At 42.7% G+C, this 26118-nt stretch overlaps 3 protein-coding genes across 5 annotated transcripts; 2 read left to right on the top strand and 1 right to left on the bottom strand.

Moving 5' to 3' along the window:
* Positions 1–206: 206 nt before the first annotated feature.
* Positions 207–6062, top strand: LOC118313973 (lipoxygenase homology domain-containing protein 1). Its single transcript, XM_035639993.2, has 11 exons — positions 207–433; positions 1072–1280; positions 1539–1724; positions 1837–1964; positions 2122–2239; positions 2749–2926; positions 3597–3782; positions 4388–4558; positions 4686–4818; positions 5102–5257; positions 5353–6062. Exons 1-11 carry the CDS (start codon positions 349–351, stop codon positions 5831–5833), a joined length of 2031 nt encoding a protein of 676 aa, XP_035495886.1. The 5' UTR covers positions 207–348; the 3' UTR covers positions 5834–6062.
* Positions 6063–6252: 190 nt separating this feature from the next.
* rnf165b (ring finger protein 165b) lies at positions 6253–18927 on the bottom strand. Of its 3 annotated transcripts, none has more exons than XM_035639426.2 (9): positions 18601–18927; positions 14865–17594; positions 14413–14743; positions 14148–14276; positions 13541–13670; positions 13256–13360; positions 12762–12857; positions 12097–12200; positions 6253–9983 (listed from the first exon to the last, which is right to left on the bottom strand). In XM_035639426.2, the coding sequence occupies exons 3-9, from the start codon at positions 14643–14645 to the stop codon at positions 9866–9868; spliced, it is 915 nt and encodes a 304-aa protein (XP_035495319.1). In that variant the 5' UTR covers positions 14646–14743; positions 14865–17594; positions 18601–18927; the 3' UTR covers positions 6253–9865. The 3 variants fall into 3 exon arrangements, with proteins under 3 accessions (XP_035495319.1, XP_035495320.1, XP_035495317.1); XM_035639427.2 differs by having other exon boundaries at positions 14865–17434; XM_035639424.2 differs by lacking the exon at positions 14865–17594.
* Positions 18928–19824: 897 nt separating this feature from the next.
* LOC118313715 (ATP synthase subunit alpha, mitochondrial) lies at positions 19825–24155 on the top strand. Its single transcript, XM_035639423.2, has 11 exons — positions 19825–19978; positions 20464–20539; positions 21347–21516; positions 21633–21806; positions 22097–22263; positions 22377–22677; positions 22855–23079; positions 23176–23283; positions 23389–23533; positions 23711–23861; positions 23948–24155. The coding sequence occupies exons 1-11, from the start codon at positions 19919–19921 to the stop codon at positions 24024–24026; spliced, it is 1656 nt and encodes a 551-aa protein (XP_035495316.1). The 5' UTR covers positions 19825–19918; the 3' UTR covers positions 24027–24155.
* Positions 24156–26118: the final 1963 nt, after the last annotated feature.

Raw genomic sequence — 26118 nt, 5'->3', positions numbered from 1 at the left:
TAGATTTAGTCAACGTTCCATATGCCTTTTTTCAAAATCTCTGAATTTCTTCAATCTCCCAAATGCATTGAGGTAAGATACCAAATTCTGCTTACATTTTTCAGTTGATGTTGTTGAATCAAGAGTTTGAATGCTGTGCTGTTTCCTTTGGTCTGAGCGATGAGCAACACTTTTTCCATTCATCTCTTGGTTTTGTCGTCATGACCACTATGTTTCTCAGGCATTTTTTTCCTTCAGAGTGCTATGGAAATAGGCTCTTTGTCTTTGCTTTTGTATTAGCCGCTGTTGCTGATTTGTCTGGTGTAGGGCTACGAAGGTGAAAGAAGCACTGATCCAACGTCCAAGAAGATGGCTCAGGCCAAACTGGGGCTGGACAGAAATGCCAACAAGAAGAAAAAGAAGAAAAAGGTGGCAGTGGTGGAAGAGGGTCCAAGTAAGGCCACAGAACTGTTCTTCATGTTTTTCAATGTAGAGACTGAGTGTGTGGTCTCCTTAGTTTTGACTGTGTGAGAACAGTGCATGTGTTCTCTTGCAGTAACCAGAGGAACCAGATTCCAAAAAGCCCTGAATGCAAAACTTTAAAAGTAAAAGTGCAACCATTCAAAACTTTAGGTTATTAGTTCGATGACTGAAATTGTTCAGAGAGTGAGTTGAGAAATTCTATACCTCTCTCACGTCTGCACAGTAAAAAAACGGAGTTATAGCCGGCGGCAGGTTACTTTAGCTTAGCACAAAGTCTAGAGACAAGGGCACATCTCGTGTACATTCTGCTTTTACTCCACACAGATGATAGGCTTGCGTGCGAAGTAAAAGCTTATTTTCTCTGCAAAGAAGTGATAGATTACCAGATTACCACCTGGTGCAAGCGCATCTGGCTTTAAGGGGAATGAGAAATGGCAGTTTGATTGGTTTATTAAATGTAACCCCCAGAATGCACTTGCTTCATGCGCTTCAAACCATGAGGTAGATTGTTAATATAGAACCCTTAAATTCACATTTCACAAAATGTCGATCTACTATTTTAATTTCAACAGAAGAAGAAAAAAGTCTAATTTCTTGTCTGTTGCACAGTCATTCCCTATCACTTCACCGTGTCCACGGGGGTGGACCGGGATGGCAGCACCACAGCCAGGGTCTATGTCATCATCATCGGCCCCGGCGAGACTGAGACGGAGCGACTATGGCTGGACCTGCCGGAGGGAAAGCAGTCCTTCGCAGCCGGCACCATGGACCACTTTGTGTGTTACGGAACCGACGTAGGAGAGATCAAGAGGGTGGAAGTGAGAACCTGGGATCCGTCCCTGTTGCTGAATCTGTGGAACCTCATCTCCTCAGAAGCACTGATGTTTAATATTTGAATGCGGCCATTCTCGCATAATTAATTCCAGCAGTGCCTTCTGGTACGAAGATCAAACTGAATCAAATGATATGTGTGAAATCCCTGTTCTACCTCCCCCCCCCCCCCCCCCCCCCCCCCCCCCCCCCCCCCCTCCCTCTTTCTCTCCCTCCTCTCCTTCCTCCCTCCGTCTCTTCCTCAGCTCGGCCATAACGGTGTCACACCAGAGAGCTGCTGGTTGGTGAATGAGCTGTCGGTTGCCGTGCCAACCAAAGGTATCAAGTACATCTTTCCATGTAAGTGCTGGCTGGCTAAAGACAGGGGAGATGGTCTGACTGCCAGACTGTTCAATGTGTTGGACTCCAGCACGATCAACATTATCCGCAAAGTGAGTCACACTGCGCCTACAACATGAGATTGGGGAAATCTGTCATTTTATTTGCTATATGAAAAACGCAACCTGTCTCTCCTATATCTTTATTATTTACTGGATATTGTAGGTTATTTATTCCGCCACAGTTGACACAGGTGACACTCAGTATGCAGGGACTGACACCAACATTTTCCTGACTGTGTTCGGAGCCAACGGGAGCACAGAGGAAATGCTCCTGCCAAAAAATGAGGACAGGTCAGTCCTCCAATCACTTTTCAGGAAAGGAATTGTGAGACATTTTAAGAAATATGCTAATTTGCTTTCTAATTTTCCAGACCTATTTCTTTAAGGCTACTATCCCATACTTTCAAATGAATTTATTTTTTTTACAGTATATATTGTTCCCGTTTAGGTTTGAAAGAGGCCAAGAAGACACATTCAACCTAGAGATAGATGACATCGCTCCTCTGAAAAAGATCAGAGTTCGGATTGATGGCAGCGGGAGTCGTCCTGACTGGTTTCTTGACAGGGTAACACTGTTTGGGCGTCTCTCTATTCAGGCACCATTTGGATTATATTTTATGATAAAGTGTATAGAATAATAACATATAGAATAATAACATGTACAAACGAAAAAAACTTTTTTCCAATGGCAATATTTAGTTGAAATTCCTATCAAGATCACAGAATATAGTGTAACACTGGTAACATATTTCATTAGCAAGATACTAAATTCTGTTAATTATGCAAGTTAAATTGCACTCAACTTCAACTCCTGATTTCAAGATAAAAATGATAAAAAGACTAAACAAATAATTAATTCAGAGCTCAAAATACCCAGCTACATTTTTTTCTGATTCTGTTAAAGTAGAAGCAAGATACATTTTTGATTATGATTGGTAGAGTTACGTCTTGTTAGGCCTCAGATACAGGCTTGTCTTTCAATGTATTCATTTAAAGTTGGCTATTTAAAGCAGTATAGCAATTCGATATCTAGCTCAATTAATGCAGCCTTAAAGACTCAATTGAATGCTTTCAGATCCTGATGCGGAACCTGACCACAGAGGAGGTGTATCTGTTTACCTACGAGAACTGGCTGTCAAAGACCAAAGGGCCCAAGAGGACGAAGGTGTGTGAGCTGGCAGCTGTGGTGGACGAGGAGGAGATGGTGGAGAAAACCACCTACATCATCCAAGCGCAGACCAGTGACGTAGGAGGTGAGTCACACAAGTGTTTAAAAAAATGTATTAATTTGAGATTAGAGCTGCAACTCGATTCATTCATTTGTCAATTGACAGAAATGAATTTGATAACAACACAATTGTTTAAGTCATTTTCTATGTTTTTCTTTGCCATATACAACTGAATATCTTTTCATCCATCTATTCAAGAAAATAATTGGCCGATTCATTGATTGCATACAAATTATAACAACTGTTATTCAAAGCCATCAGAGAGACTTAATAAAAAATCGCGGTTTATTTGATTTAAATTTGGCATTTTTACTTTAATTATATATGATAAACATGGCAGCTGTTGATTACACAATAACGCGTTTACTGAATTGAGAAAATTGTTTTTATTTTCATTCATAAATCTGGTCCATAACCCTTATAGCTTGTGACCCCCTTAAAATGAATGAATGTCGACTTGTGAGCCCCCATCACCAGCTGAATGTGATTTTAGTTACCTTGGGGTTTTTTAAAATAATTTTCAGCCGTAAAAAGTATCCAGTTATTCAAAAACAATAACTGTATATAATAAAATATCCAGTTATTCAAAAACCAGAAGCATTATTTAGTGTATCTGTTTTCCTGTGCTGTTAATTGTCTGTCCAGCTTCAGATGTCATCCCTTTAGATCTGTAAAATGCCCCTCGATGTTTTAGGTGCCGGCACTGATGCCAACGTGTTTGTGATTGTGTTCGGGGAGTACGGCGACACCGGGACGCTGCCTCTGAAGGAGGGCACCAACAGGAACAAGTTTGAGCGTAAAATGAAGGACGTGTTCCGATTCCCTGACGTGCTCAGTCTGGGTGAACTGTCCAAGGTCCGAGTGTGGCACGACAACAAAGGTGAGGAGTAAAGCAGCGCTGGATTTTGTCGAAAAACTTTTTACAGCTTATCTCAGTTGGATAAGAGTGATTTATATGTCTAAGACCAGCTGGAACAATTTTTCATATGCAAAGGGAATTTGCTTTGTAGAATTTTTTTATTTCCAAAAGTCTGCAATTATTTAATTTGCATTTTTCTGTCCCAAGCTTTTTAAATTATTAGATATTTAGGTGATCATGGCAACTGATCACTACAAGCAGCTTCCACTGTGAGTAGAATAACTTATAATACATGGAAAAGTAGGAAAATAGGTAGGGACATTTTTCATACTTTCATACAGTATGGCCCTATAAAAAGTATTGTATTACATAAGTCTATGATACATAAAAAAAATGCCCGTACCCCCTTTACAAAGTTAGATACCAAATGAAATATACCCTGTTTTTAAAAACAAACAAACATGCATACTGTTCTCTGTCATTAAAGGAATACTTGATTTACTGTATTTGGTAGCTGTGATGCACAGGGGCTGTTCTGCATATTTTCACATTGTGAAACAGGAAAAGTCAGATGATTGCTTTAAATAAAACCACAGTGGGCTCTGTTGGGCTCCTGCTGTAAACAGGCCCCGCTCCCGGTTGGCACCTCGAGTACATTGACGTGAAAGACGAGGCCATGGACCAGACCTTCAGGTTCCCCTGCGACCGCTGGTTGGCCAAAGGTGAAGACGATGGGCAGATCATGAGAGAGCTGGCCTGTGCCAACAACGACTCTATAGACCTCAGTGACAAAACCAGTGAGTAAAAAAATGGAAGTCTGTGGCCATAATTATAAGCTCTCTAATTGACGGGGACGAGCGACTCGTAGCTAATTGCCAGATGTGGAGTAATTATACTGTGACTGTGTTCTCTGCATTCCCGCAGAATATGAAATTGCCACAACAACTGCGAACACAGACGACGCCTCCACCACGGAAAACGCCTGGATCGCGTTGGAGGGGAGAAAGGCACGTTCCAAGGAGTTTGTTCTCGAGAATAAGAAAAAGAAGTTCTTATGGTAGGTCTTCAGAGAGAGTCTTGGTGCCCTCGGCTCACTGTAAAACCCCGTCATGTCGCCTTACGTAATCTCCTCCCTTTCACGTGTTTTGTTTTTCCACCCTCTTTTATCCTGTAGCTTCGCTGTATGTTCTCCGAGCCTCTGCTCTCGGGAGAGCCGATCCCATGAGACGCACAAAAAGTTCTCTAGCAGACCAGTGCATTTTTGCCCGTTCACAGTTCGGGATCAAACTCTGCTCGCGGCTGAAACAGGTTTTTTGCTGTTGTTGTGGCCCTTTTCACAGCGGCGCCACTGACACATTTGAGTTCTCGTCCAAGCACGTGGGTGAGATCGCTGGCATCTGCCTCGGCCACATCACCAAAGACGGCAAAAAGGTGAAGACGGGAGCTTTCTGGCACGTCATGGAGGTGGTGGTGACAGAAAAGGAGCTGGGAAACAAGTAAGCGGCCCTCCATTCGGTCATTAACGTATCACATTCATAATCCTGTTGTGTTGATGTGACTCCAAACCTTCCCCCCCCCCCCCCCGGGTCAGATATTTCTTCCAGTGTGATGCCCAAATCCCCCTGGCAGCCAAAAAGGACCACTTCCTGACATTTGAGTGCTACAAGTCCATGGAGAGCTTTGCGAGTAAAGTCCGCAACCTGGTTCCTGTCAAGTACGAGATCATCGTCATCACCGGGGACGTCAAAGGAGCCGGCACCGACGCCAACGTCTTCATCACCATCTACGGCGTCAACGGGGACTCGGGCAAGCGCCACCTGCGGCAGAAGTTCCGCAACCTGTTTGAGCGAGGGCGAACGGACCGCTTCGTCCTGGACATGCTGGACCTCGGGGAGCTGCTGAGGGTCAAGGTGGAGCACGACAACGGGCAGTCCAACAGCGGGTGGTATTTAGAGTGTGTGGAGGTGACCAACACAGCCAACTCCGTCACAACCATCTTCCAGTGTGGAAAGTGGCTCGACACTCAAAAGGCCGACGGGCAGGTTCAGCGAGTGCTCTACCCCAGATACTAGCAGGTGGACGAACTGTCACTTGTGGAGGGTTATTTTTTTTTTTTTTTACAGCAGATGAGCTTTGTGAGGAAAAAGATTGAAACGGAAAAGACCTGAATTTTACTCTTTGTCAACTTTTAAAGGACAACGCCGTTGTTTTTTTTAAAGTCTGTGCCAACTGTTTCGGTTGTCCCTCTTCCAACTTCAGAAAAGGCCATTTGCTACCTTATCTTGTACAACTTCAAAAATTAAACATTGAGTCTCTTCTTTGTTCTTTCTCTGCTCTTTGTTTTGCTTTTTATTTGCACTCTGCTTATTGTCAATCACTAGAGCCCGAACAACTCACTTCATTCACCTCAACAACTTCACTTGCTTCAGCAGAGTATTTTCAAAATAAATGATTACAACAAGATGGCAGATAAAACCACAAACTAGATTAGTTCTCAGCATTTTAGGCGGTTTATTTGAAAAACACATACAAAAAGATCATATACAAGACAATAAATAAAAAAGAGACAGAACAGTTTGGGTTAAGCTATGCAACTTTTTGCATCATCATTAGTAATAAATACAGTACAAAATCCACCCAGAGTGAATCTAAAGATTTTCCACAATATTCACTGATCATGTTATTCTTCATTATGATTTAGCTATTGCTTTCATATTATTGATACATACTTTCTACTTTTCTATAAAATACTCAAGATCATAAAACATTGCGCGGTTACAGCAAAACAGCAGTGTGTTGTACAAAGATGGCCACTTCCCTTTTTCACTGGCAGGTTAATAATCGACTTTTTTTTTTTCAGCAGCAAAGAAACATCTGAAATATTCAAGAAGGTACAGCATCATATTAAACACATCTACAGAGCTACTCCCACATACACATAGGAAAACCTGAGAAGGACATGCATTAAAAAGCTTGTGCTTTAAGTTCTACTGTTCATTCCGGTTCATCAGCTTGAGTTAATACTATGGCTACTGTCCAGTTAGCGCTGGAGTTATGGGGGTACACTGTGGAGGGCGTGGGGTAAGGCCAGTGAGAGCACGAAATGAAATAAGAATAATAGTTAGGTCAGCCAGCTTCAATCCAATCCAATACATGTTATAATAATTTGCGGGATTAGTATTAATAAGAAAATGCACACCGAAAACGTAGTTAGCTTATTATACCCAGGTGTAAAACACGCTATCTATATTGTATAACCACAGTACACCAGGAGTTTGCTCAATAAGATCAATGGCTCAAGTTAGCATGTTACGTACTTCCAAAAAGTCCCACACAAAGCAACTGCCAGCAATACGTAAGAACAAATAATACAGCTCGTTACGTGGGTTCCGTAAATAATAAGCACTGAACTGAGATCCAGATATGATCGAGTGTCATGAATGTGCTCGTGGTAAAACAACAGAAAATTGTGAAATGTTAAAATGATGACTGATTATGGGAAACAACGCGCTGTCGTACGAGAAAAGCGAGCCAAGTCGTGGAGCCACACTGAGACGAAAAGGAGTCGTACCCCGTCATCCGCTTTGGATCAAAGCAGGGGATCGACACAATCGGAGGGGAAAAAATTAAAAAGAAAATCAAGAGATGACATGAATGGAATGTAATCTTGATCAACAGCACCGTGCTGGCTAGAAAATGTGTTGGGCAACACCCCCGGTCAATTTTTTGACAATTTTCTTTTTTTTCTCCTTTGAAAAAGAAAACACAGACGGCATGCAAGAAGCATCCCCACCGACCAATGCATAATGAGGTATTCTTTTTTTTTTATATTTTGTGTTATTTTAAATAAATATATTGATTAAATTGCAAAGTTATGAGATAGAGACATTAAATATTCCACCACAATAGCTAGCTAGCTACAGTTAGTAATAAATAATGATTGTTAAATACTTAAGGCATCTTTAATCACAGCATTCTATGTGAACTAGCGAACCTCCATTTTCATCCATCTGTAGTTTTTTGGATGGAGGTTTTCATACGAAAAGGAAAGAAAAAAAAGCAACACAAACAGTCAAGTCACCCTCCAATAATACACAAGGAAGCATGAAAATACTTGAAACTGATAAGAAACACAAAATCTAGGACAAGAATAACCCACATCACCAAACCAAAAAATCAGGCAACTCCATATTATAGTGCATTTACAAAACACAAGCTACATTATAACAACAATAAATATGTTTTTGCAGCAATGCAGCTTTTTCTTCACTATGGTTAAAAACGGACAGGGACTCGGCATATTAGTACCATGTCCAGATTGGCATGTGAGCAAAAACAAATACACACAAAATTCATAAGAGAAAAAAAAAATGTCAGAGAGAAAAAAAAGACAATTGAAATAAAACTAATGTTAAGAACAATTGTTTGGTATTTTTCAAATGGATGGCTTTTTCTCCCTTTCACCCTCCTTCAAGTGAACTATGCCGACATGGTTCATGCATGATATATAGAGAAAACGGCTTATATCACTGAACGTTATCACAGTTGTTCTAGCAATACCGCACACTACTACCATGGGAGAGAGGGGTTGTGGGGACAATCATACACATTCTAGCACATATCACAGGCAAACTAGTTTGTTATTTTTCCCTGTAACACCAGACAGTCTTTTTGAATCAAACAGCGGGAGCAACTTAGATTGAAATGAGAGGAGCCGATACACAACAGAGGCAATTCACCGTATATAGAAATCACATGTGCTTGTTCGATAGGCAATAAGGTTCTGGTAATAGGTGATACAAGTGTCAGATTCCACCATCACTCTGATGGCAAGACTCAGGCACTGCATCCTCGAGCCCATGCCGGCCTCTCACGATCACGATCATGCCATGAGTGAGGCGACACAGAGGAGTTGCTGTTAGACACGGATTCCGACTGAGCAGCTCTTTGAATCCCGATCACAAACACCAGGAGAGAAACGCCACATCTGTCCGAGATCGGTGTCCAAGGGCAACTTTGGTCGAACTCGGGAATGAGTGGGGTGTAGGGAGGGGAGTGGGGTGTGGGGAGGGTGGGGTATATCGGGGGTGCATTCTTGTCCTCTATGAATGAGTGGGATCGCCAAGAGTCATAGTATACGCTTTCACATGCACAGACACAGTCCCTGTTTCTACTGCTCCACAATATTAACGACACAGCCCAAGCCTGCCATACAGCATGCACATCCGAGGCCTCTGCTCTAGATTATAGAGGCCCGACTACGACACCTACACAGATCACTGGAAGCCATGCCTGCAGTCAGCGGGTTCAGCATCAAACTCCGACGGCGTCTACTGACCGTAAATCCAAAACCATGTTCGACAAGAAAGAGGGATTTTTGGCCTTTTTTACACAACTAGCTCTTTCTCCCGTTGCCTATGATTTAACACACCCTCTCTGTGGGTTTTATTTTGGACAAACATTTTTCTCAAAAAGGCTTTTGCTTGCTACACAACACTGTTACTCTGTAAATACTTATTTCAGTACTATACTCCATTACACCACAAGCATTCAGCTACAAGAGTTCACACCAAACAACCTCATGCTAATCATTTGATAATGTTCTGTACAGATGTGCTGAGGGCTTGGGCAGAGTGCAGCTTAAAGGATTTTTCACAGGCCTGGGGGGGGGTCAGGGTTTAGATGTTGTGGCAGAGAAATGGCCTTAATACACCACACTGAGCTGGGGAGGTTGGTAGTCAGAGTGTCCTCTCTCTCTCTCTCTCTCTGTGGATGTATGCAGGGTACACAATCTGACAGAAGCGTGTGAAGCCTCAGCACATCTGTCCATACGTGTCCACTGCTTCCTTTCACATCCAGCAAAGTCCATTCGACCAACCTTCAGTCCGGCCACAAATCTGTGCATCAACGCCCCGGTCCCTCGTTGTGTTGTAGGTGAGTGTGCTTTGTTGATCCCTCTGTCGCAGCCGTCTCAGAAGGCAGGCTCACTGAGTGACGCAGAGGGGAAGAGGGATGTTTGGCAGAGCTTCCCCCCCTAGACAGGAGGAGGGCGATGGAGAATTAACAAGACCAGATCCAAAGCTGCAGGAGATCGACAGGAGCTATCAACTGTCGGGGGTCAGCTGGGTCTCAATGTCCACTCTGCAGATGGGGCACTTCCTGCTGGTGGCCAGCCACTGGTCCACACACGCCTGGTGGAAGAGGTGCATGCAGGGTAATCTCCTGCCGACACAGAGGTGAGGACACGTGGTTAAGACTTTAAAATGAATGTACTTCATTAACATTTCAAAGCAGCCCAGCGACGCTTTATTTTATGGGTCCTGTATTTCACAGCTAATCGCCTGGAAACGTTCCTCATAATTTCATACACATTAGATGGTATTTAGATGTGAAGGCCTCATTAGTTTGGCACTAATCATGAGGGAAACTGAGAAAGTGTGAGCTGCTACAATTATTAAGCTTCTGGGATCTGAAATTTCACAGACCAAACAATCAATTAATTGAGGGAAAAAAACTGCAAAGATTTTTTTTGCTCTTTGATATTAATGTTCAATTTTAGCCCCTTTCTAAAAAGACAGACAGTCAGACATCGAGTGCCATGTCCGTGATCACAAATGTCCGTAGCCTGTGAACACGAGTGACATGGAAATAAGTCTGATATGTTGTATTTTATAAATATTTTGTCTTAAAAATAAAAACCTAACTGAACCCAAAAAACTGCATGTCACTGGTTACTCAAGTCAAGTTTATGTATAAAGCACATTAAGCAACCAGAGTACAATAACAGAAAGAAATTAAATTGCATAATGTGATTTAAGCCAAAATGAAAAAAACAAAAAAAAGGTTACTGCTTCGTTAGACTGAGTTGAAGCCTTGAAATTGTTGATTGTGCATGTGATTTAATGGGTCCTGTCGTGTTAAGTATCCAGGTTGTGTCAAGATTAGACCCTGTTGTCCGTCTGTGGTTCACATTTGGCATCAGAATGCGTCTCAAGTGACCTCTTGTGATCACATTTCACTTCACAGCTCACATTTGATTTTATCTGCGGGGAAACAGACTGCTGCTAAAAATGCTATTTGGACTTAACAACACAGATAGAACGAGCATTTTTGTAGGCTGTTTAACACAGACTTCATAAATCTTATATCAACATATTACTAGTTGGTCCTTTGGGAACATGTTTGTATTTATAAAACAGTGCAAGTGTCGACATGAGTCCTTCACCAACCCTGTGGCCTGCACCTGAGGTCCTTTAGAAGTCAAAAGTTGTTGTTTTTTCAACCAATAAGAAAATAAATGTCCAAATGAAACATGCAACTTTAAATTGGAGGTTAAAAATGGAGGTAAAACTGTCCAAATTTCCCAGTTTTTAGACCATATTGATAGTGGAGACATGCTCTTCATACATTTGGCTTTATTATCTGACTTTGATTCAGAGGATTAAAACCAATAAATCAATAAAAGTATTATTGATGAATGCTGCTGAAAAAGTTTATGTATTCCCAACATAACAGGTTGCATAAACAACATCTTCTACAAGCTTAGATTAGAATGATTACAGATGTAGCTTTCCTTATGCAGACTCTACAAATATCACAAGACTGGAAACACCCAACCCCGGAAAGAAAAAAAAAACATTTTTCTTTCACAGAAATTAATATAAGTTGCTCTTTCACTTTGGCATTTAGACGGGTCACAACAGTGGATACGCATCATGAGATTTGTGAAATGTGAATGTTGACCTCAGGGAGAGTTTTCATAAAGAGTTGCTGGAAGAAATCCTGGATAGGATTGATGGTGCTGATGCTTTGAACTTACTCGGCAGCACCATTTTAGGGTTAAAAACTGCTTAGACTCTATGGCAGTGAATCCATTCCGAAGCTAACGCTTTAGGAAAAGATGAAGTGAAACTCACAGACTCAAAAACTCACAGGCAAGAGGGCCTGAGGAGGACAGTCTATTGATTACCAACAAACATTTCACAGCAGTCCATCAAAAAGTTGTCAGGACATTTCACAAAAAAAAACCTTGTGTTGGAAATTCATGGTTATCCATTCAATAGTTTTCAAGACATTTCACAAAAATCAAAAGATTATAGGATAACCAAAGTCAGTCGCAGTATGTTGGGAGGATCATGAATAACTTAGCGATCAATTTAACAGTTGCAGAACCAAAGTGGTGGACAGGCTGACACAGAGCCGTGTCACTAGCGTTGTGTGAACTAAAATCCCAAAGGAGAAGACAAATTATCTGTACCGATCTTAACGCTCACATTTGGATAACCAGCTTTTTTCTTGCCATTGAAAAAGCAAAAGACAAACGCCGTTGTTGTACCTGACATCCTCTCCGTCCTCCAGCATCGACAGACAGATGGTGCACTTCTCATCTGTGTCCAGCTCCTCATCATCCAGACACATCTTCAGGTCCTGGGGTATTCTCTGCAGCGAGACAAGCGAAACAGACTTCTGTTATTACAGCGTGTCGCGCAGCTGCGTGTTATGTTTATGCCATCGGTGGCTCTGAGTCATCCAAGGGGGGAAAGGAGTCACCTAATCATGCTTCTCAAAGAAAGAGAGAGAAAAATATAGATATCAAATGCAAAAGACTCAATAACTTCTTCTCACTCGCATTGGACTAAATGATCTGACACTCCTCCCAGGGAATTTGGGTCATATTCAGTGCCGGCGGGTTTTTAAAATTCATTCCACGCACATATCTGCAGACAGCTGGATGAGTCATCCTTCGCCTAGTATTGTGCACACTGCAAACCGGTCTCGCTAATCTGCTAATGGAAATTAGTTTGACCTTTGAACTACTGTGAGACCCCCTTCCCATCCTCGTCCTCACTCTTTGATCCTCTCGACCCAGTGCTGACCTTTCACATTCCTGTCTTTCTTTTGGTTTAACTTATTTCCTTGCCCAACGCTTCTTCTGTGCCACTCCACATCACACCGATCTACCTCTCAGTGAGAAGGTATTACAGCAAGAAACTATTGTACCTTTTTGTACTTATGGGGGAAAGTGAATCTCTCTATGGTAGTTTGCACCGCTCCTCGGTTGACACTGCCCAGTCTGTCCTCCAGCTGCAGAAGCTCCTACAAAGGGGAAAAAAGGTTTTGTTTTTTTATTCGGGCTGAATATAGGAGGAAATGCATGTTTGGAAATACCCGCGATAAACAGCATTCAAATGCAAAAATATATGCAAATGCCGGGTATATAGGGAATATATTGACATGATAAAATTGGAACAGGAAAGCGCCTCTGAGAAAATAATTGCATCTTGTTCAAATGAAAACGAATGTCATAGGATTGAAGACAGCTGGACCATTTGAGGCATCTGGAACGCAGAGTAACTGGAAACAAGACAATCAGTTACACACTCAAGCCTGTCCAGCACATTGGTCACAAAGAGAGCGATGATGAATTAGTGTAGACTGGTGTGTCTGCTAAAGAGAGGGAGAGACGGACAGAGGGAGGAAGTGGAGGCACAAACCTCGTAGCTCTCTCTAACAGCAGACGCGTGGCGGGAGGGGTTGAGACTCTGCAGAGCCAGCAAGTGCAGCTGGGGATATGGGTAGTTTCTGATCTCATGGACAACCTGGGAGATGACAGATAAAAGAAGCTAGTGTCAGCACTGCAGCAGTAATCAAGAAATGAAAAAGCACACACACAAACACACACACACAGGAACACAGGTCATCCCCTGTTGCTGGGTATCGAGATTGGGGGTTAACCGAGACAAGCATGATTGATTGTACAAAGGAAGAGTTTGGCTCACCACTTGTGTTGAGGCATTGTTTCTAGGGAAGTGGTGCATCCTAGGAGAGGTCAAGTAGTGCTGATAGTGCTGTGGCAGTGGATGGATGTGGTACTGGTGGGGCGGCAGTCCAGCATCTACACTTAGATCCCTGGACGGAAACGGTTAACAAGTCAGTCGATCGCAAAGTCATTATTTACTGTGATTCTGGCAAATTGTCTTTTGTAAGCTGTGGATTTCTACACAGCGCAGACGCCCTTCATAATCACATTATTACTCAGACCAGTAATTCCCCACGGGGGGTATTTTTACTGCAGGGAAACTTCTGCATGTGTTTTGTGGTACATGGAAAGATTGTGGACTAAAATCAGACTAATATTTCAAAAGAATTTGAAAAGAATTTGTTTAGCACTGTGTTAATTACCAGTTTCAGTGTCTTTTACAACTTGGTATTAAACCCATTCAATATGTGACAGCAAGGTGATGGTGCGTAAAAGCCAATGCAAAATAAATTTAAATCAGTAGTATGAAATTAGTTATATCATGGTAACAGGCTTTTCTTACAAATAAGGAAAGCCGCTGGCCTCCGCAGCACAAAATTCTGTATAAATAGAGGTATATTGCTTACCAGTCTGTGCCCTCAGCCAGGTAGCGGGGCTGCTGCACCACAGGCTGAGGGGGGACATGGAGCGGGGGAGCAAACTCGTAGCCAGGCCGCAATCTGTGGGGCTGGTGAGGAACTCTCTCTTGGGTGCGTCTACCGAGACAAATAACCAAGCATTTGAAAACATCCTGGGCTCCAGGAAACAGATAAAGCAGTAAAATATGATGCCACGCTGACAATGCGCTTGAACCATGAACCTGTACATTTCCCTGCAAACCTGTGTGGATACCTTGAGGGTGGCAGGATGTGTCGGTGCTGGGCCTCGAGTATCTGCTGCTGGAGGAGGTATTGCTGGTGTAATGCCTGAGGTAGGAAGGGAGGGGCGGGGATGTCCTGGAACTGGGGAGTAGGAAGGGTATTGAGGGGTGGGTGGAGCGGCGGGCCATGCTGGTGGCCTGGAGGGGCCATGTGGGGGTTCATGCCTGACTGTGGCTGCCCTGGGTGGGGCATGGGGAAGTCCATGGGCAGCGGCGCCTGAGGACCTAACTGGAAGTGCCGGCAAGAGGTAGCATGGCTGTGCTGCTGCTGCTGTTGCTGCTGTTGCCGGTTGAAATGGGATCCTGCGGAGGATAAGGAGAAGTTGTCAAGCACCCGAGGGGAGGGATGAGCTGGAATTAATTGTGGGTGAAATGTGGTGTCAGTGTGTGTGATATAGCATGTTAATGAAGCCCTACCTCTTACCTAGGGTGAAAAACACTTCTGTGGGGGTGGGAAAATGATGGTTACCACAAGTACCATGAACATGACAACCATTTTCGGTCCTGCGCACAGAACGTGAGCTTTTCGTTTCTGTAACTGAATTTCCGACCTCGGGATTGACTCCTGGTCTTCTGATTCACAGACAAGCGCACCGGATCAGAGCAGATGAAATCGACCATTGTATGGTCTTCAACGCAGCTCAGTTCTTGTACATTCTGCCGCCGACAGCGGGTCAGTGCACTCACGCAGGTAAACCTTTAGTACCTGGGCTGTCTGCGGGATATATGTTACATTAAACTGTTCTATACAACCGTTAAGAACAATTTCCTCTTTCTTGACAAATTAAACCAGAAAAAGAAATTCACATCATTATGGGTCCTTCCCCTTTACTCCTGTCTCTTTGTGCCTTACACATACAGTAAAGCTCTACAAGTCCCTCTCCCATAAGAACATTCAAGAGTCGAGAGGAAATAGCTTGAATGCTTTTTTTACTCTCTCCAACCACAGCTATTTGGCAACTGTGCCAAACAGACTGCTGTCAAGACTCAACAGGGAGAATAAGACAGGGTAGCTTGTGCTGTGGTGCAATATGGTATTAATACTGTGCTTTGGCCGAAAAATACCCCTTTTTTTTGATTATGGAAGGACTGACACTGCAGTAACAAATGTAGCTTTGATTAGAAACCTTTGAGGAAACCGTGGCCAAAAGAAGCCACAGTAGACTCGCAGTGGAACAGGAGTCAACGTTACTGCACTCTGTTATGTCCATTTGGCAGAATCTGAACCAGTGAATTTTACAGAAACCTGCCAGTTTAGAGATTAAAATTGTGACGTTCTTGCAGGAGATGAAAAAAAATCCCCTGCACAGATTTAGTTTAATCTGCTTTGACAGTGTAAAATACATAACGAATCCTGATGTAAACAGTGGAAATCTTTCAGAAAATCATGAGGAAATAGGCAAAGTCTACATTGCATTTACTAGGAGTAAGCTTGAGAAAGGCAGTATGATTTTTAAAAACACACCCTGGTAAAGATAAGCGGTATGATTTTTCCAGCAGTATTTTTTTTCAGCTTATGAGGTCGCCAGTGTAGCCGAGCAGACAACAGATGACCTTGCCGCTGTGGGGTCAAAGGCTCAAGTCTAGATTTTAAGTAGCACACTGCGTTTTCAAGCATCTCAGTGAAAACGATCACCATGAATGACAGCAGATAGACTCATTCAGGCCCTGTGATGGAGGAAGCGTGGAAATCGTCTATCTTTGTCACAGCAGGAGGGGAGGTGGGTGGGTGGGGGTGGGGGTGTGGGGTGGAGAGGGGGGCAGGTAGGGACAAGGGAGTGGGAGGACAATAAATGGAAATCAGCAAGAAGCACACTGAAGGTTAGGAAAAACACTATATTCTTTATTGAAAAATATTAGTATATGTGGAATTTGTGTTTTCTTTTGTTGGTTTTGTAATAATAGTATAATTCCATGCAACAAAAATAAACAACATAGACTGAAGGCAAGGCCCACCATGCTCCATATAGGGTTAAAAAGAACAAAAGCAGCATCCAATGAGCAGACGTGTTTGCTACAGCACATGATTCCAGTACAGCAGGGTACATCTTTACTACAGAAAGATTACATTGGATTTTCACTAGTCAATGTAGAAAAACAAAAAACAAAAATTATGAATCATAAATGTGACCATGCATTGAAAGTACTATTACCAGAACAAAAGGTAAAGAGAGACCACAACCAAACAATAAAGACGTTATTACTAATAGAGGATCTCTTTAGCAGTGCAGGAAAATAGGCATCCCTGTGAAATGGATAGCATTTTGGCCGTATGTTAGTGGGGAAAAATAGGTAAGTGATGAACCACCAGTGAGCATGTTTTGATTACTTATAGAGTTAGGTTCATTTGCCCGTTAAATGGCAAACGGCCCTGACAATTCAGTGTGATTCGAAAGCCTGAAATTTGCAAAGGGAACAAAAAGGATTACACAAAAATGGAGACAGTTATGGCAGGTTGTTGTGCGCAGGTGCAGTGTACCTTAAGTCACTCTCAAGTGATCATGTTACAGCGTTTGCTGTAATGTTACACATTAATAAAAAATGGCACGCATGTGGTTCCAATTGGCATGCTTTTTTTTGTCTCTCAATCATAGGTCTCTTTTTTTTTTATCACGTACATTGCACCTTGTGTGAAGAGAAGGAAAGATGAGCCGAATTCTGGTGTTCAAGAATGCAGTGCAGTGTTTGAGATCATGCAAAATGTATCCACTTTACAGGAATTTACAGCATGTTGTCTATCAAGACTGGATGGGAAGGTACACAATGACATTCAACTGACATCTAAAAAAAAAAAGAAAAGAAGAAGCTAAAAATGTTAACTCAGTGCTACAGCAACTTGACAGGAAAAAAGACAAAAAAAGGTGCTCTGTTCTAGGTGTTAGCTGTTGTTGTAGCTCAACATGGAAAGTCTATGGCTGAATACATCTCGGGAGGAGGAGGAGAGGGGGGGTGTGCTTTTTTCTTTTTCTTTTTTTTTAATACCAATGTCGTCTTCTGATGGAAAGAGGAAATGAAGAAGGGATTCACAATACAGCTAAATGCAGAGAACAGGCAGAGGCCACGCCACACCACACAGCAGCAGATGATCATTAGCTACACAATGGGGGGGACGACAAAGATCTGATAAATGCAGAATGTAGAGCCAGCCTCCATACTATGAAACAGGGAAATAAGAACAGAAATAAAAGCACAATGAAATCACTGATGCCACTGTTACGAAATTAATGTTACACTGTAGCTCTGTCATTGTTTCAACTGTGACCGCACATTCGGCTCTCTTTTCTTTTCTTTTCTGTGTGTGTGTCTGTGCAATCAATTCGTCAGCTTCAAACAAAACAGCTGCTGAATTGCTGATCGCAGATTAAAGAAAGGGGAAGAGGCGACCGATGCCTTTTGGTGGCTCGGGGGGAGTCGATCGGCCGCGTGTCGATCAGTCCGCCGGCCAATTGACGCGGATCATAATTAGTGAAAACGCGGTGGAGCAGCGGCAGCAGCAGCAGCAGCAGCAGGAGGAGAGCGATAGCAGAAGCAGATGATCTTCAAATGACATCATCCATGCACAGATGAGCTGACTGGCTGGCTGGAGGGGCTACGTCTATTTTGCGGTATTTTTTTTTTTTTTGCAGTGCAAATACAGAATATCACCCCGGGGTGGTGGGGGGGTTAACAATGCATCGTAGTGTGCATAATAAACATCCTAAATAAAAGTGGACCTCGGGTTTAAACCCTGCTGGTCTGTGCGGGGCGATGTGGTGTTGCCCGCACGCCCCGTGCGCGTGGACTCCTTTGTGAGCGACGTTTCCGCTCCAGGTCGTAGCCGGAGCCGAGCAGCCAGTTAGTTCATCTTCAGCGGCGGCGTTGTTGGGTTTTTTTTGTTGTTGGTTTTTTTTTGTCGATTAATTGAGCGCGATTACAGGCGAATACACGACATCACTCGACGGCTTTGACATTACCGTGAAACGAGCACGCGCTCGCGCCGTGTCGCGCTCGCGGCACAGTTCGACCGTCAATTTTTTTTTTTTTAAGCTAGCTAACGCGAGCTAACCCCCGCGGCTAAGCCCCGACTAGCTTAGCCAACAGCTGCAGTGCATATTAAGATAAACAGGGCAACATTGTTCTTTGGGGGGGGGGGGGGGCGATTATGAATAATAATACCGTACCTCTGTTTCTTACTGAGCCGAATACGGGTAGAACCAGATATCCGACATGCACTAACACCATCCTGGGATCCGTGACTTATGGTTCCGCTGGGTTATTCGGAGAGAAGGAGTAGTAGTAGCCCATGCGGATCTACATTCAGGCGGTTGGCTTGTTGCTGGCTGGCTGACTGACTGACTGGCTAACGAGCGCCACGGGCGGACCGGACGGATCGACTGTCTGAGACTCGCCTGGTTGTCGGTGACAAAGGCAGACATGTCATTCGACGTCCGGGGCAGTAGAGGGCGATGTTGCGCCGCGGCGACCTGGAAGTATCTCCACAATGAAGACGCTATAGTCGTCATGATGATGGAGTCAAATTCGCAGTGTCCAAACTTTTTTTTTCTGTTTTACTATTTTGTGAAAAATGAGAAATCCCTTGTATATATTTTCCGTGTCAATTTTTTTTAAACACAGTCATTTAAAAAAAAATAATAATAATAAACCATTAATAAATCTATTAATTACAACTTTTATTAAATGGTGCTTTAATAGAAGGGGGTAAAAGCAGGTTATACGTTTTAACCCTAAAAATCAAACAAATAAGTAAAATAAACATACTTGCTTTTTATTTTAATCAGGATGAATAAATGACCAAGGTCATATGTATATTTTTCATATTGTCTTCCTAAAGGAATCCAGATTTTATGTAAATAGTCTTTCAGTCTGTATCTATTTATGTCCATTTAATTGGTCTAAATGAAATATCCGAATTGGTCGTTCTACTTTAAAAAAAATCTCCATTACATGGCCTATTTTTATTCAATGTTTAGAGCAACATAATGCAATACAATATGGATAATACAATGACAAATTTCCAGTGTCTTTTGTTTTGGACCAGACTACATTACTGAAACGTGTTTCTAATATTTTCTCTACTCATCTTCATATGTATCATATAATACAAATGTCCAACATATAGATAGGTAGTGATTGAATAAAAGGAAACAAAAACAACGTAAACAGAATCTCTGCTACAACACAAAATGTTGTGTCTTGAAGAGGAGGAATAATATGAAAAGGAAAATTTATTATCACACTGCAGCGTTTTCAAACTTCTCTTTCTATTTATTTATTTTTTTTTAACTCAAAAGAAGTTTTGTGAAAAGTTTTTCATGAAGTGATCCTAGTGTGGTTCCCCCCCGCCGACAGGGGGCAGAGCTGAGTCACAAAGCAGGAAATGTAACGTCAGTGTCACATAAATAGAAGAAGAGTTCATTCAGCCATTACATTCGCTCTCTCAGGCGGTTGTGGAGGACAGGTCATTAGCAACCCGACAAAATGCTATCCGTGAGAGTCGCAGCAGCTTTGGCCAGAGCCCTCCCAAGAAGGGCTGGCTTTGTGAGTATTTGAATCAAACATTGTAACACCAGGTGCTGGAGATGCGGCAGTCGTATTTAACGTCGGGGTGAACCTTGTGGGCGTGAAGGGTAACGTTGGAGCCGCAGGCCGCTAGCTTAACTTGTCATCCGCTTCTTGCCTGCGGCTGTTCTCGCGCTACTAAATGTGCGCGCATCAAAATGCATTAAAATCTCGGAGTCGATGTCGTCAATGCGTGTCGTTCCCGTTGCCCTTGTGGAGGAAGCGCTCGTCCTGCAGCGAGCGGCGTCGCAGTTAGCATGCAAGCTAACGCTAGCAGTCGGCTAACGGCTCATTGAGCCACGCTGTGAAGGTCAGAAAGTCCGACAGCGCATGTCCTGTCCGCCGCGCAGTCACAGCGGCTCCGCGTCTTAACGTGCGCACTTGTTAATTCCCTCCGCTGTCAATATGGTCACTGAACGATTTTTTTCCAACGTTTATTTAACTTTGTCTGACGTCGTACACAGGTGTCCAAGGCTCTGCCGGCCGCCTGCGTCGGGGTCAACCACCTCCACACACACAGACCATGGCTGCAGAAGACAGGTGAGAAAGTCAACAACACCAGAACAGAACATAACATCTGTCATTCAACTCTGTCCTGCAACTCGAACGGGATTTGACAAGGTCATTTATCATATGATGACACTAGAGCTCTCTTGGTAGCTGCTATGTCAGACTAATCAAAGGGCATTGGGCATAATTTGTCCATAAGTATTTGGCAAACCAGCTCCTCACATACAACAAGACCTTTAAATATACACATTCTGCAGGAATCGGGAATGCCTAGCTGATAGTAATGCTGATCAATGCTGTAGTCCTGCCATAAATCCAACCTTAATATATTGATTTCTACATGATATAAAAAGGAATTTATGCAGATAGTAGGGTTGCAGCTAACCATTATTTTCATTATCGATTAGTTGTCTGGTCCATAAAAGGTTAAAAAAATGTTGATTGTGTTTCCCAAAACCACATGATGATGTTTTGTCCACACACCAAATATATTCAGTTTACTGTCATAGAGGAGCAAAGAAACCAGAAAGTATTCACATTTAAGAAGCTGATATCAGAGAATTTTGACTTTTATTTTTATAAAAACTACTTGAATCGATTATCAAAAAAGTTGGCGATTAATTTGGTAGTCGATAACTAATCGATTAACTGTTGCAGCTCTAGCAAATAGTGTAAGAATTCTGCAGGATTATGATCGAAATGCAAAATCTAGTTTCACAACTGTTTATATAGCTCTGGTTTTACCCTTTTTTACATAAATTAATTACATAAAGATTTTGTTAAATAATGTTAAATTGAGCATTCGTGTATTAATGAAGAATGTCTTCTCTTTCTCAGGCACGGCCGAGGTGTCTTCCATCCTGGAGGAGAAGATCTTGGGAGCTGACACCTCTGCAGACCTGGAGGAGACCGGACGTGTGCTGTCCATCGGTGATGGTATTGCCAGAGTGTACGGGCTGAGGAATGTCCAGGCAGAAGAGATGGTGGAATTCTCCTCTGGTCTCAAGGTATGTCCAAAAGACAGCGCCTTTTGGCGAACATCTGGATTTTTTTTTTTTAAGTAAAAGAAACTTCAAACTTGCTAAAATTTGTAAAAATGTGTTTTGTTTTGTTTTTCCTTCAGGGCATGTCTCTGAACTTGGAGCCTGACAACGTCGGTGTTGTGGTGTTCGGTAATGACAAGCTGATCAAGGAGGGTGACATCGTGAAGAGAACTGGTGCCATTGTGGATGTTCCTGTTGGTGTGGAGCTGCTGGGTCGTGTGGTTGACGCTCTGGGAAACGCCATCGATGGAAAGGTTATTTACAATATTTTTTTTTTTTTAATTAGCAGTGAATCAACATGGATGAAACCTGATTATCATCTTCAACAGAGGACTTCTAATTGGTAGCTGTTAAAGAAATATATTTGTTCTATCATATTAGTTGTTGTTTTTTAAATTTTGAGCTGATTATCAACAACAACAAGGGAAGAAACTGAAAATTGGCTTAAACATTAGCTATTTTCTGAACACCAGTTATTTAGCATGTTGGTATGTCTGGTCCGCTTAAAAAATACATGTTAATTTTTAATTTTTTTTAAATTCAGGGTCCCCTGGGTTCCTCCATCCGTAGGCGTGTGGGTCTGAAGGCCCCTGGTATCATCCCCCGTATCTCTGTGAGGGAGCCCATGCAGACTGGAATCAAGGCTGTGGACAGCCTGGTGCCCATTGGCCGAGGCCAGCGTGAACTGATCATTGGTGACAGGCAGACTGGGTAAATGCTCTGAAATGTTTTTACTGTGGGCACATACTCGTTGATCAATGTTCAACTATTGCTTTAAAAATTATACATAAACATTCTTCCAAATAACTCTCTTCACTCTCCAGCAAAACCGCCATTGCCATTGACACAATCATCAACCAGAAGCGCTTCAACGAGGGAACTGATGAGAAGAAGAAGCTGTACTGCATCTATGTCGCCATCGGACAGAAGCGGTCCACCGTGGCCCAGCTGGTGAAGAGGCTGACTGATGCCGATGCCATGAAGTACACCATCGTGGTCTCTGCGACTGCCTCCGATGCCGCCCCTCTGCAGTACCTGGCCCCGTACTCTGGCTGCTCCATGGGAGAATACTTCAGAGACAATGGCAAGCACGCCCTGATCATCTACGATGATCTGTCCAAGCAGGTGAGTGCTGAGATTATTGTAGAAAAGATTCAAATTATAGCATGGGGGGGGGTTGTTTTCAGTAGTTGGAAAATATCTTCATGAATATTAAGATTAAGGAAATAAAAGGATAAAGGAAATTAAGGCAGTATTCCCACATACAACCTTGTTAAATCTACTTGTCCCCCTTCTCCTCAGGCCGTTGCCTACCGTCAGATGTCCCTGCTGCTGCGTCGTCCCCCTGGTCGTGAGGCCTACCCCGGTGATGTGTTCTACCTGCACTCCCGTCTGCTGGAGAGAGCCGCCAAGATGAACGACAACTTCGGTGGCGGCTCCCTGACTGCCCTCCCCGTCATCGAGACCCAGGCCGGTGACGTGTCTGCCTACATCCCCACCAACGTCATCTCCATCACAGATGGACAGGTTTGTCTTGAACTTTATCTGTCTTTACCCCATTTATAAAAAGTTCTATATTACACGGTTGTTGTCATATTGGCTGTCTACTTCTGTTTGCTCCAGATTTTCTTGGAGACTGAGCTGTTCTATAAGGGTATCCGCCCAGCCATCAACGTGGGTCTGTCTGTGTCCAGAGTAGGCTCTGCTGCCCAGACCAAAGCCATGAAGCAGGTAACATCTGGTTTGCAGTCTCCACTTAAAGTTAAACATGCATTTCATCAATCAGGAGCCTACAGTCACAAACAATTTTTAATATTTAATATTTTTACCTCCTAGGTGGCTGGTACCATGAAGCTGGAGCTGGCTCAGTATCGTGAGGTGGCTGCCTTCGCCCAGTTCGGTTCTGACCTCGACGCTGCCACCCAGCAGCTCTTGAACAGGGGTGTTCGGCTCACTGAATTGCTGAAGCAAGGACAGTACTGTGAGTGTTGACTTTTTTGCTTTGTTCTTTCAATTTCCTCTTCACAATTTAGTCCATATTGCATATTAACATGAGAAACAAATGTAGTTTTAAGGAATTTACAAAATTGAAATGGGTGGCATTGTATGCCTTTTAGCCTTATTGGACCACTGAACTAACTCTGACCTTTGTTTCCAGGCCCCATGGCCATTGAGGAGCAGGTAACAGTCATCTATGCTGGTGTCAGAGGTCACCTGGACAAGATGGAGCCTAGCAAGATCACAAAGTTTGAGAAAGCTTTCCTGCAGCACGTCCTCAGCCAGCACCAGGACCTGCTTAGTGCAATCAGGTGAGACATTTAAATAGTTAATATATAGTTAATCTGGGTATTTACAGTTGTTATACAGCATTAATTTGACCCGGTTTCTGTTTCAGGGCTGACGGCATGATCTCAGAGGCATCAGACACCAAACTGAAGCAGATTGTACTGACCTTCCTGTCCAGCTTTGAGTAATGGATAGCACTTCTGTCGTTCTTCAGTGAGATTCCTGTCTTTGTCCCCCATTACGCTTATATATACGTGAACACACTGAAGGCAAAAACCTCCATGTACAGATTTGTCCGAATAAAATTTTAAAACCCGGCTGTGGTGTAAAATTTCTTCAGATTGCGTGCTTGACTGCACTAGGTTCAGCGTTTAAGTCTCTGAGCAGATTTCGCCAGTGATAGAAGAGTAATGAGTCATGTGAGAAGGGCGAACACATCAAATGTGTTTGGTTGTCTGAGTGTTTCATTGTACCAAATAACAGTTAACATGTAAAACAATGCACATACAAGAGTCATCTGCTGTTTACTGTGGAGTTTTTCAAAAGAGCCTGGAGTTAATGAGGGTAGATTAGTTGGTTTAGATTGACAGTTGAATTTACTGGTTTCAGAGCATGTAAAGGTGAAGTACGAGCCCAGTTTGTCCAACCAAGGTTGAACTGTTGCAGTGAAATGTTTGATACTATGGTAATAAATTCTGTGACTGTCACAAATCTAATCCACCTTGAATTGTCCTTATGTCTTCAGAAAACAGTGGGAGTATTTATGTTTTTGTTTCACTAAAGCTTCACTTCATAACTGCACTTATCCACTAATTTCAATGTGACGGGATTGCAACAAATTATTCTTTATCGCCATATTGTATTTTAACATTTTGGATATGATGGGGGAAAAAATGCCTAGAATTTGTTAAGCATCCAATGTGATAGTTTTAGCCAATTGTCCAAAATCCAAAGTTTACAGGTTAAATAAACCCGAAAGCAACAAATCCTTGTATTTGAGAAGCTGTAACCAGCGTTTTTTTTTTAAACTTTACCTAAAAACCTAAAACTGAACTGAAAAGATGAATCAGTCATCAATAAAATGTTGATGATTGATTATCTGTAGATTGATTAATCAGTCAATCAACTAAGTTACTAAACATGCAACCTGATTGAGACCTGTGATGCATATACTGAAGCTCAATGACAATATTGTGCAGCCGAAATATTGTTCTTGGCCAGTAGATGGCCATAGATCCCACAAAGAAGACTGAGGTACTCAAGAGTCTGAAGAAGAACTTAGATCTCTCAGTCCACAGTTTAGAAATACTCTGAAGGGTCTGCATTCATAATTTTGCGAAAGTAAAATTACTGAAGTATTAGCTTCAAAGTTAAAGTACTCAACATGCTCAAAGGCCCCCTTCAAAAATGGTTGTATGATGAAAAGGGAAATGCGCCTCAGCTAAACAAACATGGCTGCTGATAGTAACATAATTTCCATTGACTCTAAACACAAACAGGTAACTCGGTGTAACAGGTGTAGAGAGAAGGGATGAGTGCCCGCCTCTGTGTTCACATATTTCCTCGATCGCAACCTTAAAGAATTGTATCGAAAGGAATAGTTAATTGAAGTGAGGGCTGGAATTAAAAGTAGACCGATTTCACCAGTGGCTACAGGGCCCTGCAGTACAAAAATCACTGCTCCACCCCTGCTTCAACCAAACCAAATTATCCACGGAGGATATATCTTCCCTCTCTGTGAGGTCGATTTGTCTGCGCTACTTCTCTATTTGTTGGTGTCGTCTAAAACAGGGAACTAAATTTAAGGGATTCAGCTATTGCTCAAGTTAAGTGCTTCCCTCTGGGTTATTCCATCTGAAATTTTAATCTTCACTCTCTCACAGGAGGAGGTCAAGAACATTTATCTACCCGTTCTTTTTCTAATTGATTAATGTCGCTATGTTCTCTTCACAGTTTTCTTGTTGCCTCACAGGAGCCTGACGGATCCCCGTGTGAGGTTATTTGAGATGTCAGTTCCCCCCGGGTAAATGTGTTGAAGGGACATAGTTAAATGGTTTCAAGCAAATTGAAATTATAACTTAGGAAAATTATTTCAGTGACCTTTCTTTAAACGCTGTCATTGCATGCTGCGATCTGCGTGGCCCGTTTCTCCAGCGGCATCCCAGCTTGGCAAGATAGAGTCAGACATGTGACAGAGAGTGAATGGAGCTGTGCTCTCATCAAGAACTATTGTCGAGGTCAGCGTGACAACAAGAGAGCGCTCTGTGCAGCAGCAGACAA

The sequence above is a fragment of the Scophthalmus maximus genome, chromosome 19, assembly GCF_022379125.1.
Source record: "Scophthalmus maximus strain ysfricsl-2021 chromosome 19, ASM2237912v1, whole genome shotgun sequence".
NCBI classification, from domain to species: Eukaryota; Metazoa; Chordata; class Actinopteri; order Pleuronectiformes; family Scophthalmidae; genus Scophthalmus; species Scophthalmus maximus.
Note: the sequence above shows the minus strand (reverse complement) of the source record. Positions and strands in the feature narration are given on the sequence as shown.

Coding starts and splice junctions, on each gene's coding strand:
- LOC118313715 (XM_035639423.2), top strand. CDS start 19,919: ATGCTATCCGTGAGAGTCGCAGCAGCTTTGGCCAGAGCCCTCCCAAGA. Junction 21,517..21,632: donor AATTCTCCTCTGGTCTCAAG/GTATGTCCAAAA, acceptor TTTTTCCTTCAG/GGCATGTCTCTGAACTTGGA. Junction 22,264..22,376: donor ATTGGTGACAGGCAGACTGG/GTAAATGCTCTG, acceptor TTCACTCTCCAG/CAAAACCGCCATTGCCATTG.
- rnf165b (XM_035639424.2), bottom strand. CDS start 18,661: ATGGTGTTAGTGCATGTCGGATATCTGGTTCTACCCGTATTCGGCTCA. Junction 14,277..14,412: donor CACATCCTGCCACCCTCAAG/GTATCCACACAG, acceptor TTGTCTCGGTAG/ACGCACCCAAGAGAGAGTTC. Junction 13,361..13,540: donor ACAATGCCTCAACACAAGTG/GTGAGCCAAACT, acceptor GTCATCTCCCAG/GTTGTCCATGAGATCAGAAA.
- LOC118313973 (XM_035639993.2), top strand. CDS start 349: ATGGCTCAGGCCAAACTGGGGCTGGACAGAAATGCCAACAAGAAGAAA. Junction 434..1,071: donor AGTGGTGGAAGAGGGTCCAA/GTAAGGCCACAG, acceptor TCTGTTGCACAG/TCATTCCCTATCACTTCACC. Junction 3,783..4,387: donor AGTGTGGCACGACAACAAAG/GTGAGGAGTAAA, acceptor TGCTGTAAACAG/GCCCCGCTCCCGGTTGGCAC.